At 48.0% G+C, this 16034-nt stretch overlaps 1 protein-coding gene across 11 annotated transcripts in view; it reads left to right on the forward strand.

Moving 5' to 3' along the window:
• Positions 1-15783, forward strand: part of TNRC6C (trinucleotide repeat containing adaptor 6C) — a 133816-nt gene extending 118033 nt beyond the window's left edge. For all 11 annotated transcript variants that reach the window (XM_032961137.2, XM_032961142.2, XM_032961136.2 and 8 more), the window contains 9 exons: positions 258-699; positions 1896-2051; positions 2138-2323; positions 2712-2864; positions 3591-3701; positions 4493-4687; positions 5712-5788; positions 6790-6929; positions 7636-15783. In XM_032961137.2, the coding sequence (XP_032817028.2) occupies positions 258-699; positions 1896-2051; positions 2138-2323; positions 2712-2864; positions 3591-3701; positions 4493-4687; positions 5712-5788; positions 6790-6929; positions 7636-8077 (1902 nt within the window). In that variant the 3' untranslated portion in view covers positions 8078-15783. The remainder of the gene's footprint in view (positions 1-257; positions 700-1895; positions 2052-2137; positions 2324-2711; positions 2865-3590; positions 3702-4492; positions 4688-5711; positions 5789-6789; positions 6930-7635) is intronic.
• Positions 15784-16034: the final 251 nt, after the last annotated feature.

Here is a 16034-nt window from a genome sequence, read left to right on the forward strand (position 1 = left end):
GATTTCCCAAGCGTTAATGTATTCTTGACTTGGCACAATGAACCTGATTCTTCGTCATTGCTGATATTTGTGTCAGGTGACATCTGAATTGGTTCTAGACCTCTTCAAGATTGACTCGTCATTGAATGGTTACCTGGTGCAGTATGGCCACACTGCCCCCTTATTAGGTGTGCCGCACTGGCCTTAATGGGTGCTTTCTAATAGCACTTGCCGCAACAGCCTGCTAAAGGATCATCATGTGGGACGTTTTTTTTCAGGCGGCCCGCACCATGATGTCCATGCAGCAGCAGATCCACCAGCACCAGCGGCAGCTGGCGCAGATGCTCGGCATGAAGCAGCCACCCCCGCCCTCCGGTCCCCCGGGTCCGAGCGGCGGCACTGGCGGTGCCAGCGGTGGTGGTGGTGGCGGCGGCCTTGCCGGCGGCGCGGGCCCACTAGGGCCCCCCCACCACCACCAGCCGCAGCACCCGCACCACGGCAGCACCAACAACCTCCACCACCAGCACCACCACCACCACCACCCACAGCACCACCACCATCCAGGCCACAAGGCGGGCATGCACGGGCACCCACACGGGCTCGGAGGCCCTGCCGACGGCCACGCCAAAGACGCGCAAGCGCCAGCTTCTTCCTCCATGCCCATGCAGCACGGGGGCTTCCCCATGCCCTCACCTACTGGCCCACCCAGCTTCCCCATCGGTAAGCAGCAGTATATTCTTTTTCCCCCTTTTGCCCACAGTTGCTTGCTGTGGGGTGTGTTTATTTACGCTTTTCAACAAAGGTCGTGAGGTAATGCATCCGGGGAAGAACTATAGCTCGCATAAAGATAATCCAATATCAACAAAACTTTAGTGTAAAGTTGTTGTGTTATTTGGAACTTACCCTATCGAAAATTGGATACATTTATAAAAGATTTGAAAACATACAAATGTGTTTTGTCCTGGTAGTAACCCGTAGGCTTCTCTACTGCAAATTCAATTCTTCCGAAGATAAATTCATTTTTGGAAAGTGTTGCATAATCCATGCGTATACATAATTTTTCCTTGCTGGTTTATAAATAGTTTTCACTTTTTTTAAATTCTGCAACTCTGGCAGAGCAGTGCATTGCCTGATATTAGATAACGTCCTGTGAAAGGAGAACACAGAAATGTTTCCGAGATCCGTTCAAGTGACCTGTTTTTATTTCTCAAACTAGGGGGCAAATGTTCCCTCATGCCTTGTTACATACAAATGTGTGTCACGTGGCAATCGAACTAAATGTTTTACCTCGTCAAGATGGAATCTAGCCAAATGAAAAAAACAAATGTATTGATGCTTATTTTGTACAGTCAATGGGGGAACCAGGCTGAGACTAAACTCACTATACTTGAGATTATGGTTTTTGGGTCACCACACCTGGCCACTCACCCCTGTTAAGCCGTTGAACAGGTTTTATGTTCTCTTTGACAAGTGGGTGTTTTATAATTATTATCATTGTTAAAAAGTTGGAGACAAAGTCGGAACCTATTAATTGAAAAACCCAGGAAAGGCCAAGCTGAGAGTGGTGAGTGGTTGACATCCCCGTGACTTCAGAGACCACATGAGGTGGGAATACGGAGGATAGTGATGAGATCCAGAGATTAGCACTACGGGGCATGGAGCATTCTGACCAGCTCATGCAGTTTTCCTGGAAAAATATTTTATACAAACAAAGAAGCCGGCATCGGGTTTTGGAAATAAGATCGTTCTAACGGTGAGATAAGAGGAGGCGGGTAACGCGAGGAGGTCACGAAGGCTTATACGAGCGACCTGCTCGCGTGTGGCAGTGGTGGCGGCGGCTTTGCTTTCTGCGTGGGTGGCGTTTGCTGCGGTTGAGGAAGGTCGTGTATGCGTGCGTGTGCTGCCTCTTCTGCAAGGTGGCTCCTTGCCCATGGGCGGCGTGGTGGGAGACCTGGGCAGCAAGGACCTTCCCCAATCACGGCTGCATCAGTGGACCATGCAGCCCAGTGGAGGGCCCGACCCCTTCCCCGGGGGACCGGGATCCCCTCTTGACCCCAACCCCTCCAAATTCGGTGAGCAACTGCTCCGCGGACACCGCTTTGTTGTGTTGTGTTGCTCGCCGGACGTTCAATCACCCTTAATTTTTCCACTTTTTTAGGCCCTGGCTCAATTCCCATTGGACCGCCCCCAAAGCCCTCGCTGGATGACGGCCCCTTCAATCACTACGATCTGGGCGGTGACCCCGTCAGACCGTCTGGTTCTCTGGGTGATGGCTGGCCACGTGACAAGTCCCCAGGCGACAAGATGGCAAATGGGACCAACTCCAGCATCAGCTGGCCACCAGGTGATGCTGCCAAGCCTGACCAAACGTCCCAATACAGAACCCTCCTGAAAAGGATTCTTGAGACTCGGTGCAACGTTCATGGAAAAATGATAATTTCCAGTCCTTTGTCAATCCACTATTGGATGAGAGCCCCTCCCCATGTCCTCTTGATGAGTGTGGCGGTTGTTGAAGACGAGGAGCATAGATGTTGAAGCATAGAAGTATCCCTCAAAAATTGCTGAATTGTCCTCTGCTGGCCCACAGCCCCTGGGTATAGGGCATTATTGTTGTTATAAAGGAACTCTAGAATATTCTTGGGAAGCATGCATTTTTTTTTACCCAGCTTTCAAGAGCTAAAAGATCTGTGAAGTTGATGGTCTCTGTCGTTCCCCGTTGCTGTCCATGGCAGAGTTCCGTCCAGGGGAGCCGTGGAAGGGCCTGCAGAACATCGATCCGGACAACGACCCAGACATCACTCCAGGGAGTGTCATCGGGTCTGGCCTCACCGTCAGCACCTCGATGCGGGATGTGGATCGCTTTATGCTGCGAGACAGAAACCCCGGTAGGAAATACGGGCTTCCTTTTTCTATTCACGTCTCGTATGACTGCGTGATCTGTCGGAAGCCAGCAATAGAGAGGATCTGTGTGGGGGGGATGCGAGGTGGTGGCATGGCTGCCGCCACCACACTGCTATCAGCGTTTCAACCTCTTTGGCACCTTGACTAACCGAGCGCTCCCTTTGTCGGCTCAACCTGAAATCGGTACTTTTTGAGGGCTTCCAGTTATGGGTCTAACTTGCATCTGTGGCACTGTCCTCCGGGCACCACAAGTGGTGTAGCCACTCCCACCGCTGCGTGCTGAGATTAGGGCCCTGTTACAGCATGAGGTCTGAGGTAGAGGTCTCCATCAATGAGACAGCGGCTAACTGGCTGATTCACATGGTGACTTACTATCTGGTTCATGTGGTGACTCTACCTTGGACTGGCCAACTCATTGGCTGGTTCACTTGGATCACTGGTGGGTTTTCTGTTGTAGTTACTAGCTGGCTCCTGGTGGCTCATTGGGCTGGCTGTGGGTGACTGTCTTGTCGAAGCGCTTTGTTAATTGTTGTCTGGCCCCTTGCTGGTGGCTCTTGGTGACTTGCTCGCTTCCTTGTATGTTTGCTTACTCGGTGGCTCACTCGGTGCCTCGGGGTGGCTGTGTCAGGCCCGAGTTGCTGCAACTGTTGCTTCGCTTCTCAGCTGGGTGTGGTTATAATCTTCTCACCGTGCTTGGCTCCTCTTCTTAGGTCCCTCGCCCTCTCTGAACACCGCGCTGCCTTCCTCTAGTGCCTGGTCCTACAGTGCCTCCAACACCAGTTATGGTTATAGCAGCCCGACACCTGCACTTAACTCCTCCGGTAAGTGCCCGCTCCCCCCCGGTCCTTCCTTCCTGCCGTGTGGCGTCTGTGCGTGCGCTTGGTTGAGGCCTACACACAGGACATTTTACTTGGACGAGTGACGATCCACCATTCTCCTCCGTGCAATTCTATCAGCAATTACAATTCGGTTTTAGAATGGACTTTTTTTTGTCTTGTTTTTACCATCTTTGTTGAGGCCTAATAGTTAACATGCATTTAAATTACATATATACTGGAAATAGTTGATTTGTTATTCTATGCGTGCTTTGTTTGCATACACTTTTATTTGAATCGATGTAATTATTACGGGTTTGATACCTTCAGGGAGCTCACTTCACCCGGCAGCTACCCTGTTAGTTTTTTCACGTAAGTGTCCCTGCTTGGTTGCTTCTGTTTATATGAAACTGTAACATCTGGTGGCACGTTTGTAGGTGCTTTTAAAGGCAAACATCAAGCGTGTTGTTTGGTTTAGAGACATTTTTACGAGCCCTTATTGTTTTCACAAATGGGTGGTGTTAACAGGAAGTGATGTGCTGTACCACTCTAGCGAAGGGGGCAGGATGTAGATTGTGAACTCTGAAAGGACTGCCAGGCGGTGAAAGGAACAGTCCAAGTGAAGGGTGACGGGGGAGGTCATTGGGGAAACGGTTGTGGGACGGCAATCGAAGTGAGCTTTATCCTTGGCACCGTTGCCACCGCTGCCGTCACCCCCCTCGACACAGGCGTGCGTTTGACCGCTTGCTGGTCGTGTGTTTATTTTAAACAGCGCCGATGCTCTTGTCACCCTCCAGCCAAACCCGGTGGCGAGCTGAAGGGCAGCTCGTGGCCCGTCAGCAACACCCACACCCCCACCACGCTCACGCACGAGCTCTGGAAGGTGCCGCTCCCCACCAAGAACTCGACGGCTCCCTCGCGGCCCCCGCCGGGCCTCCCCAACCCCAAGAACCCCTCTCCGTGGGGCACGGGCGGATCCCTTGGCCTAGCCGGTGAGCTCTTGCCCTGCCCCCCTGACAGTGCCACCGTACCCAGAAGTCGCTATAATCTGTCTTTACCTAAGCAGAACAAGCTCGCAAGGCGGTCTGTGAAGGAAGCTCACGTTTTTTTGTGAGGGGCTTCGACTGTACAAGGAATATGCATTTTGTAAACACGTACGCGCAAGCAGATACGCACGTGTTGGAATGCATGTGTAGTGACTGACTCGGAAAGACTAAGAGTAGGAGGCACTCTGTTTATTAACAGCCTTAACAGTTCACACTTATTAAATAAAGCTCCCAGTCAGGACAGCTGGCAGACTGCCTGACTGACGACGCGAAGATGGTGAAGACGAAGACGGTAATGAAGACTCCAGCAGCACGACGGGATCCCACTCCAAACCACAGCCCCGAGTTCTTGCTCTGGGGGGGGGGGGGGGTCCTTTTATGCTCCCAGCGTGGCCTCGCTCTGCCCCGGCCCCGCCCCCTCTCTAGAACCTACTAGCGGGTTCCTGGGCTTCCCCCACGTGCCTCTTCTGTAACCTTTCCCCTACATCCCTCTCTCTGGTCTATCACGTGACCTGTCAGTCAGGGCTGCTGTAACTGCAGATCGCCTTCCCTGCGCTATGCTGCTAAGTGACCGATTCTGTCACTACACATGCATACATCCACGTGTACACATTCCAACATGTTAATTGCATCGCTTCGTGTCATAACGGTACATTAAAACAATTCTTCATATCAAGGCTGGTGCCAAAAAAATACGGATATTACTTTTATATTTCTAACAGTGTGGCAAGTTTCACAGCAATGAATCTCAGGATGTTTATACCTAACATGTTAGCATGTAAAGTGATTTCAGACCCATATATTGCATCCAAGACAGCAATAAAGTAACCTCTCCCCTCTCCAACACGGACATCATGTGTTCTCCCAAAATATTGCCGAAGCTTTTATTTCTTTGAGTGATGTGTTCCTTAGTTATTCTGCTCGTGGTCCTGCAACTCATTAATTTGTTTTCTTTGGCTGTTTGTGGCAGGGCCTGGCTGGGCTGCAGAAAGCAGTAGCTCTGGTCGAGCAAGCACCTGGCTGGTCCTGCGCAACCTTACCCCGCAGGTAGGGTAGGGGCAGCAGCTTGACACAACCGTGCACACGGTAAGGTTGTGGTGGCGGGGTTGGGGGCGTGGACTGTCTTAACAGGGCATGGCAAGGCTCGGTGGTTGACGCCGTGACAGCGGAGGCACGCAGTTTGTGCGTGCGTTGTGTCCGACAGGTGTGTACCGTGACCTGCCAGCGATCCTTTTAACACTTCACCGCCACGTAGTGTGCAAATAGCGGTTCTTTTATTTAGATAGGTGCATCCACATGTCCGTGTGATTGCACGCGGCGCACGTGTCTCGTGGATATGGAAAATAACCCCCTCTCCCACCCTTAATATATAGTGCATTTTTAAAACTGGTTGAATGTCCTTGCTCTGAGAATTGAGTTGCAGCAACATTGGCCAATAGAGGGCACTCGATCCACAGCTTATACTCAGCAAGCCACCATCTTAACACGTGGCTATTTGTGCAACCCTTGCCGCGAGACTTACCTGCTGTATTAAAGAATTTCATGAATTGAGTTTTTTTTTATCATTGATTTTACGATTTTAAAACGAACGTAATTAATCTCAAGCTTATAGATTGTTTATTCCCACACTTTTAATAATTAGTCACATTTGAGTATACTTTTCAGGAGGGTACTGCTTTGGTATGTTTGGCAAACACGAAATGTTATTAGCTATGGGGAGAAACCAAAAAACCCAGAGGAAACCCCTGCGGAGCAGGCGGAGAACATACAAAACTCCACATAGGTGCCTGAGTCAGGAATCGAACCCCCGGGACCTTGCTCTAAAGCAACAAGTGTTACCACAGCAGTGAATAGGCAAAACGTTGTGAATTATACATTTTCAATGAAAACTGTACTTGGTGTAAGGATCTCCTTTCAGGAGGGCAATGTATTGAGTTTAGAATCCAACCCAGGTCCTTTATGCTGCAAAGCAGTATTCCTACGGCGTGGGTCCGGACATGCCTGCCCACCGACCCACTCTTGTGCCCGCTATGCTTGCGTGCCTGCAGATCGATGGGTCGACTCTGAGGACTCTGTGCATGCAGCACGGCCCCCTCACCACCTTCCATCTGAACCTGCCGCACGGAAACGCGCTCGTCAAGTACAGCTCGCTGGAGGAGGCGGGCAAGGCTCAGAAATCCCTGCACATGTGAGTGAATGCACGAGGGATGCATTGCAGAGAATCTGGGTGTGCCAAGTGCAGGGTCGCATGTGGGGAGCGGTAGTCTGGCGGTTAGCGCTTCTGCTCTGCGAACTCGGCGACCTGAGTTTTTTTCTAGCTCACTGTCAACACCAGTGACGATTTGCTGAACCGGTTTGAGGCCTACCCTAGGTCGACGCAGCCTCAAATGAATACCTGGTGTGGTGTGTAAGCATTGACACTTCTGAGACATGGGTGGTGCTGGCTACCCCCACCTCCTGTGTCGTTCCGGCCTTCGTAGGTTCTCGCTAACAGCACTTGCCCCTACAGTCTGTTATGGCTGTACAGGGCTTCTTTGGCTTTGTGTAGTATGTGCAGGGTTGAGACTGCGTGTGTGGGAGGGCAGGGCGTGTGTGGATGTGTGCCCTTTACAGGCCACTCATTCTAATGAGTGTCCTTGCTGGTTGTGTGTATAGCTGTGTTTTGTGCTGGCCAGTGCCAGTGAGCAGATCTATCGCCATGAAGTGGCTTGTCATTTGAATGTTTGACACATTGCACTTTTTTTAAATAATGAGTGCAAATTATGATTGATAAGGCTCATCGTTATTATAACAGCGAATTGCAGGCTATTACGATTGTGACGGCGATGAACTAACGTTGCCATCGATGCGCTGTGTGTCACGACTCGCGCTCACGGTCGCGTTGTCCTTCGCAGGTGCGTGCTGGGAAACACCACCATTGTGGCGGAGTTTGCCAGTGAGGAGGAGATAAGCCGCTATTTCGCGCAGGGCCAAGCGTCGGCATCCCCCGTCTCCTCCTGGCAGCAGCCTCGCTCAGGTGTGGGCTCGGGGCCGCACGGCTTCCCTCGAGGATCTGCCCCCGGCTCCACCTCCGGGACGGGCACTTCCGTCGCATCCTCTGGGTCGTCGGGCGCCCCAGGCGGGTCGGCCGCCGCCGCTGCCGGAGGTGGCGGCGGGGGCGGCTCGTCGGAGCTAGGCCACTGGGCGAGCCAGCCGGGTGAAGCGAGCTCCCTGTGGGGGCTCCCCCAGTACCCAAGCGGGGGGCTGTGGGGCACGGCCGGGGGTGAGGAGGGGCGCGGCATCGCCAGCCCGTCCCCGCTGCTGCCCAACGACCTTCTCGGCAACGAATCCATGTGATTGCATCGCCACCTCTAACCTCATCAGCACTAATTGTGGATACATGTTTCGTTTATTCTTTTTACTCTTCGTTTTTGCATCGTGTCGTTCTTCTCAGCGTCCTGCCTGTGGCAAAAAGTGTCATGTACAGGAAGGTGTTATGGTGTTTGTGCATGTTTTTAGATTTTGAGGGTCAGGGGGACAAAAACTGTACGTTATTAACCCAAAAAACATATCAATTCAAATACTTGAATCGTACAAGCCAACAACAGTGAGATGGGAAAAAATGTGAATTGGAATTTGGTTAGTGTCATCGCACTTCAGAGGAAGTGGGGTAGATATAAATTGAAAAGATTATTCTATATATAAAAACGAAATAATTGAAAGTTAAATATGCTAAAATAAAAGTATATATGTATGAATATACATACACAATACATTTCATTCTCTACGTTGGTGTTACATGTAATGTGGGACTGTAGTGTTATCTACACGTCTGAAGGTGGTGTCTATAGATATATTTTTTGTGTGTACTTGCTGGTCCGTGTTGAATGGTGAGGCTTCTCTCTTTGCACTGATTTTGTCGGTAGCACCTCCACTATAATGGATTCCCGGTGTCCCTTTAAGAAAGGCAATACCAGGGGGGGGAGGAGTTTCTTGGGGAAGGGCGGGGTAGGTAGTGGTCCGGGCACCTCTGCTGTGTCCACAGTTCACGTGTCCATGTTTACTCAAGGATGTACTTATTACGAGCATTATTATTACTGTCGTTATTATCGTTGTTTATTTTCGACGCAATGTGTGCCCTGCGAAATAGTTGCAAATAATTGCTGAGACAGGCGCACGATAGAAGCATTGCGCCCCCTCTCTCTCTCTCGTGCTTTTCGATGGACTCGTATTATTGTCGGTAATCTTAAACGCCGTGACGTGCAGTGTTGCACCATCTTTTTTTCTAGTTGCGTATGGGGGGGGGGGGGGGGAAAAAGTATACATTATAGTCTAGTATGTTACAAAATAAAACTGAAAAAAAATCTTAAACAAAAAAAAATAACAAAAACCGTACAAAAATATTTTAAAAATGAAAAAAACCGAAAAAAATACACGTGGCGTCGTCGTGTGGTGAAAGCGGTGGGTAGCTGTGATGCGTTTTATTCCCAAAGCCTGCGATAGTGCGGCTGTGTGGGGCCTACGTTCCAGTCGTACAAATCACCGTCGTGTCAGGGCGTTGCTCCTTTTATTGCCTTTTTCGGTTTTGCCATAAAGTGACGCTAAATCGCTGTGACTGACGCTAAATCGCTGTGACTGACTCTTTATGTCGAAAACTTTATATTTCCAAAGGCTTTACTAAACTTCAGAGGAGAACATACAATCAAAACTACGTTGCGGGTGACACTGGCGGAGGAGGGCGATGAGCTTTTCACTGTTTAAGTGGACGTAAGATGCAGTAGGGGGAAAAAAAAAACAGCACTTCCATTAACAATGTGGGCAGCTTGTTTACTTGGATCGTTGAGCGAGACGATATCGGCATAATCTCGTGATGTAAAATAGGGTTGTTTTAATCACGATTGGCTAATCGCCAACCAATTTACGCGAGTGGAGGTTATAGAGAAACAGAAAAAAACGATGCTTAATATTCGTGAGGTTTTTTTTTATGTTTAACTGTTGAGGGCGAGGCCTTTATCTTATAAACTCACCCGTGACCTCACTGTTCAACCGATGCATTTTCATACGAGGGGCAGAGAGGCACAGGGTCATGGCATCTCTCAGCAATAGTCCGCTTGGCGCGTGCACCGCTGATCCCCCCCCCCCCCCGTCTGAACACATCCCACCAGCAGCAAAGGGTTCACCTCCAGAGATGCTATCGATGCTCGCTCGCGTACCTTCGTGCACAAATGCAATTGTTCGTTTTCTCCCATTCCCATTATCATCGCGGCTTGGACCTCTCTCTGCCTTTGACAGCATCCCCACACAACTGGTGCTTGCTGTGCGTTCAGGCCTGGCAGGCGGAGGCGGTCCCGCCTTGGCACGACCCTGGGCCCTCGATTTGGGCGCGCCGGATTGGCACTTCGTAACGCAATGCACTTTTTGGTCCTGTGACGAGCGCGCGTGCGCGTTCCTTCCGTCTCGCTGACAAGTGCCACCACGGTATCTCTTGTGTCGTTATTTCGGCGAATCATTTTTGTTTTTATTAATGCTGCCTCCGCCTTGCGAGGGAGGGAAAATCGGGGGTTTGGGGGGAGGGGAATGGGTGGGGGGGGGATATGGGGGGGGGAAGATGCTTTTTGTGACGTTTATGCAACCATTGTGCTGCTGTGTGTTGGCAGCCACCGCCGACATGACAACGGAGGCGGTAGCATATTGAAACAATCCCATTGGTAATTGTGTTTTTTTTATGTTGATTTGTTTTACCGCGATAATAATGATGGCCTTAGAAATTTCAAAGCCACAACAGTACTGAGCGTTTGGGAGGGGGGGGGACAGTTTTTACAATAGTGTGATGTGAGTGAGGCACACAAACGTATTTAGCTTCACGGTGCCGGCTCCTCTTGTGTTTCTTGGTTTATCAAACCACTTGCGTTTCAGTACCAGGATATACAAAACTTAAAAGCCAGAGTGTGACGCAGCCCTCACAGGAGGAGGTGGTGGAGACTGGGTGGTGTTGGAGGTGCATGCTTGGTGTGGCGTTTTAGCGAGTTAATGTGAGCACTGATTTTGGGGGAAAGGTGGAAAACTTGCACATGTAGTCAATGATGAATGGTGTACACTCAACTTCATTGAGTTTACTTAGTTTTTTTCGCTCTTGCTAAAACTGCACAAAAGCAATTATGTTACGTTTTATTTTCTTCTAAATATCGCAAGCAATGTACTGAAACTTGTAGTGTAGACGAGAGAAAAACCGCGCATTGTTCCCTGAGGAAGGAGGTGGGAAGAGGAGTGGTGGTTTGCACTTTCTTTTTTGAGAATAAACACGACGTCACGTGGGGAGGGGGCTACGGTATATTTTGGGGAGTTCGTTTTAAGAAACAAGAAGCGGTACATAAGGCCAAAAAAACGTTTTTTTCCTCTGTACAAAAATATATATCGCATGTACGTGAAGTCGCACAACAAAGAGGACCCATTATTGAGTGTTTTTGTTTTGCCGTCCGCTGTGTAACGCTTTCCCAAGTGCTTCGGTGTCTGTGTGGGTCGTGACCCCGGCGCGAGTCCGCGTCGTGGGGGAGGGCAGGGGGTCAGGGGTCAAGGGGGCGGCTGTGGCGACGCCGTGAAGCTGCGTTGTGAACCACGGCTTGATGTCGGAAAATAATCAACAGCACAAAAAATAAGAATATTAATAAAAACTAAAGTTTTATCTATGTTATTTACATTTAAAAAAATGTACAAAAAAACAAAAAAAAGTTAGAGTGAAACTAATGTTTTCGTTTGGTTCTGTGTTGAGATGTGCACAAGGGTAGGAGTTAGAGGCGAGTGGATTATGGGTAGACACTAAGCCTGTAGCATGGACCCATGATGCGTGTCGTTTTTAGCTCCATTAGCTCTTAGATAGCTGCCTTGCTTAACATTGTTACATGCATAAAATGTGATCAGCCAAGGATCATTGACATACTGTATTATGTAGTGGATGTTACTTAAACGTAAGACGTGTACAGAAGTAACGCAAATTCTGTAAGAGCGGGAAAAAAATTTAAGTGATTATACGATGACTTAAAAGGTGCCGGGGTTAGGCCAAGACCCCTCTGTTTACAACCTTTCAGGAGAACATAAACAAAAAAAGTAAATAATTAAAATACAAAAAATATCTAAAACATTTAAAGTTTACTCTTCCATCTGTGTAGACATCGAATGAAGACAGCGCTATTTATAATACAACTTTTAAAAAAAGCTCTGGGAGTTACTTTAATAGAAAAAAAAGAAAACCCAGTGGTCGTTTTATTTCTCATTTTGTTCTTTCATTGTCACGAAAAGGAAAAAAGTTAAAGACAAAAAAAATTAAGCACGGATCTCAGGAAACCTAAGCAAGCTGATTAAAAAAAATAATAATCACGTTATTGTGTACACTCTTAAGGGTCCTTAGCGGAACCAGTGTAGTGTTTTGAGCAGAAAGAAGTGCTGTTATATTTCCAGTGTGCTGCACAATATTGCGTATCTTTTACCTTCATCCAAATGCGTTGAGTTTTTTGCTATTTAGGGGGAGTGTGGGGGTGGAGGAGGGGTCGCGCGGGAGGGGTTCGAGGGGACCTTTCAGGTAGTTTGAGGAATGCAAATTGTTTGTAAAGGTGATTCGTGTCGGAGTAGAGCGGTTAGGAAAATAATTAGAACAGCTGTCAACGTCGTATACAGACAACCACCGATGGCATTCTTGCGGGAGTTTGGCGTTTTCTGTTTTTTTATTGTTCGGATCGTATTTATAACAAAACACGATTTAATAAAAAAAATAATTAAAAAATATCGTCGTGGTGTAAATAGCAACATTGTGAGGCCAAGTGCTCCTGTGTACATATTAGTAGTTTTGTGCGAGTTAAACTTTTGTTTGAGGGGAGCGAGATAGTCAAGCCTCCCCCCTTTCCCTCCACAAATATGTAAAAAAAAATCTTAATTCACCACTTGTCTTGTCCGGTGTCTCGACTCCTTTACTGCTAGCATTTTACACAGTATCGTACTGTTAAGTATTCGGTAGCAGACTGGGTAAAAAAAAAAGGAAGTACAATGATATAACATATGGGAACTCATGTGTAATTAATAGAATCGTCGGCGATCAACTGCTGCCAAACGTGGGGTGGGTGTCGATGTTTTTGGCGAGTGAGCTGGGCTCGTGGAGGTGTTGTGGGGGGCTGGGTGGGATGTGGGGGTCGCTGTGCTTTCACTGTGCCGCCACCATGTGTCTTGTACTACCACCGGAGCGGAGTGCCGAGTCCAGCACCGCCGGCTCGCTCTTTCGCGGCCGGCTCGCTCGCTCGCTCCTTACGAATTCTGGTGGCGGGGGGGTGGGGGAGGCACCACACGCACGCCGCCTGTCCGTACCTGTACTACCTTATTGCTTGCGGTCGCGACCGATTTAACAAGAAAGAAAATGTTAATGCGTTAATTGATTTATTTACGATTTCACACGAACCCGAACGGCGACGGTGGGTGATGGAGAATTACACAGAGTTAGTGTGGAAAAGTTAACGGTGAATTGTAAAGAATAAAACTGAGTTTTTATTTGTTAAAAAAAAACATGTTTTTGTTTCTGCTGCGACCAGGCTGCGAATGCGGGTGTCTTGATGACTTGCAAGGGAGGGGGGGCCGTGGTTTTTTGTCCAGTTGCCTATATAGTATTGATGCTGGTTTCTAAGCAAATGACAATTATAATTAACGAAAAATAAATAACTATGCATTACTGAACTGTGGAGAGACAGCTCACTTTTGTGTTAATCCTGTACCGGGAAAAGAAAATATATAAAGATGACTTTTAGGTCTTAGCGGGACGCAGCTTGGCGTGGTCTTTGTGTACGTCGTGTGTGTGAGATAACAAAAATAAGTGGCTTGCCCAATACCTTTTACCTTCGTTTTATCAACAGGTCACTTGGGGATGTAACTGCTTGAAAATGTGTTATTTAAAGGTAGCTCTTCTCTTTTCACGTTAATCGCACACTCGGTATAACTCCAGACTACTGAAATGAAGTGTATAGTTTGTGCTTTCGTGTCAACAACCAGAACGCTCACCCTCCCTCCCCCCCCCAGCTGCCTGACAAACATTTTTCAGCCTATGGAGGCTCACGTGTGCTTTTAATGGTTTTTTTTCTCTTTTGAGTGTTTACACTTTTACACTTGTGTTTGTTTAACAGAGACACATTTTTATTTTTAAAAACAGATTGGATGTTTTTTTGTTGTTGCTGTGGTTCTGTGTTTGCGATTCGGAACAATGCCGTATGATTACCATATTTATTGCAATAGAAGATGCCACGCGCACAGGTTGTGAGCGCCCTCCCCCCTTCTCGAATTCAGGGTGCGTGGCGGCGGCGGCGGCACGAGAAACTTATACTGTCATGGTGCACTCAAGTTGTTTTTTTATATATTCAAAGTATTTAGTGACACATTACGATGTACTTATTATAATTTGCATATTTGTTTTAAAATGGGGGGGGGGGGGGAGAGAAAGCAGACCGCCAGTATTTAAGGAAAGGTTAAAAGAGGACTGCAGATTTCAAGGACGAAATTGCGCATCGTTTATTTTTCCCATCCTTTGTAGGACAGCCGTTTGTGTGCAGCAGCTGCGAGGAGATATGTTGAGGTGTGGCGGTGCAGGCCACAGGGCGGCCAGACACTCGCGCTCCCGTCACGTTAAGGGGGGGGGGGGGGTAGGCAAGAGACTCGGGGAGCTTCTTGCAGAGAGGGGGCACACAACCTTCCACACCCCCCTCCCTCTCACAACCCGGTGCCCTCCCCCGCTCAGCCAGTGACGTTTTTATTACGGGGCAGTGTTAATAAACAAGGTGCATGCAATGCTAACACAGACCGCTGATTGTAACACTTGGCTCTGCCAAAAAAAAGTAAAAAAATCAAGTTAAAGAAGGAGTTAAATGTTTTAATACAACAAAAATAAGCATATCTATTACAATTAATATGGTAAGTACTTTGTAGCAGGGGGTGGGGGGGGGTGTGTCGGGAGCTTGGTAGTCGGTACCACGGCAAAGGTGGTGGTCGCTCCTGGGGGCATTGGAGGAGTTAAAATTTTTACTTGCAACACTGCGAAGTTGTGCTGCAGTTTGCTCGACACTGAAACAAACTTGATTTCGTTACAGCTGTTTTATTGTTTTTGTTGTTGGCGAAGTTGTCCTACGAAAAGGCACTCTGCCCAGCGGGCCACGCTTTGCTTTATAAACCAAAAGGGTTATTCAGTAGCATTTTTCGCTGTCCTTGATAACAAACAAAAACACGGGGATATGCAATCGCAAAATGTTTTTTTCCCTCTTAGTTTTGTTTTGTTTTTTGGGTCCTGCGTGTGAAAGTACCTTCGTTATTTTGAAGAATGTCTTATATGCAAACGAAATACAAATGCGTCAAAAATAAGTGCTTTGCTGTTAAAAAGGAGAGTAAATAAATAAATGCTGAAAATACAAGCAAAGTGTTGGGGCCATTGTGACAACAGGAAAAAAAACGCTTACAGTCACTTTTACTCGTTGTTCAAGCTACAAAAGCAAGATCGACATGTCATCAGGTTTACGCCATCCAGAGAGGAAGTTTATATAATCTTAAAAAACTAAAAAAAATCCAATAAAAACACAAAGCAAAAAAAATATATAGACAAGTTGTTACTGTGCTGTACGTCGCCCTGTACCGCGGACAATGTGTGAGGAGCTATTTAAAAAAAAGAATAATGAAAATCTGTGCAAACATTCGCGCAAGAGATGTTGGCGGTCGGCTGCGGCGGCGTCATTAGTTACCACGTGGTCAGGGTGCGCGCGTCGAGTGAGCAGCAGCAGCAGGAGTGGCGGCGACGAGGAGGAGGGGGCACGGGGAAACTTTTGCAATCGCAAGTGCTGTCTGTGACCTAAGAAACGGCATTTATAATTTTTGGTGGCTTTTCCTTTATTGTTATATTATTTGTGTTTTTAATTTCTTGAAATACAAATTGTCCTTCCTTTGATAGAATGTGATTGTAATACTGTATCTGCTTTCACAAATGTATGGAGATTACTGAAACCTTGATGATGCATAATAACTGATAATAAAATGTCTGCTGCTCGGGACAGCCTGTGCAAATGGTTTTCTTTTTGTGCGCGTGTCTCTGTGTTGACGTGCGGTGTGGGGAGTGGTGGCACGGTGATTGGTGCACTGAGCTACGAACCAGGCGAACGGAGTCGAGATTCTTTCTCGCGTCCCAAATCGATGATCATTATCCAGAGCAGCCCTGCTCGTTTCCCAAGGTCGACTCATCCTTCAATGGGTACCTGGTGCGATGTGTAAACATCACTGGCGACACGAATGCGACCGGGCAAGA

Source organism: Petromyzon marinus, chromosome 26, assembly GCF_048934315.1.
Source record: "Petromyzon marinus isolate PM22_M1 ecotype Great Lakes invasive population chromosome 26, UKy_Petmar_22M1.pri1.0, whole genome shotgun sequence".
NCBI classification, from domain to species: Eukaryota; Metazoa; Chordata; class Hyperoartia; order Petromyzontiformes; family Petromyzontidae; genus Petromyzon; species Petromyzon marinus.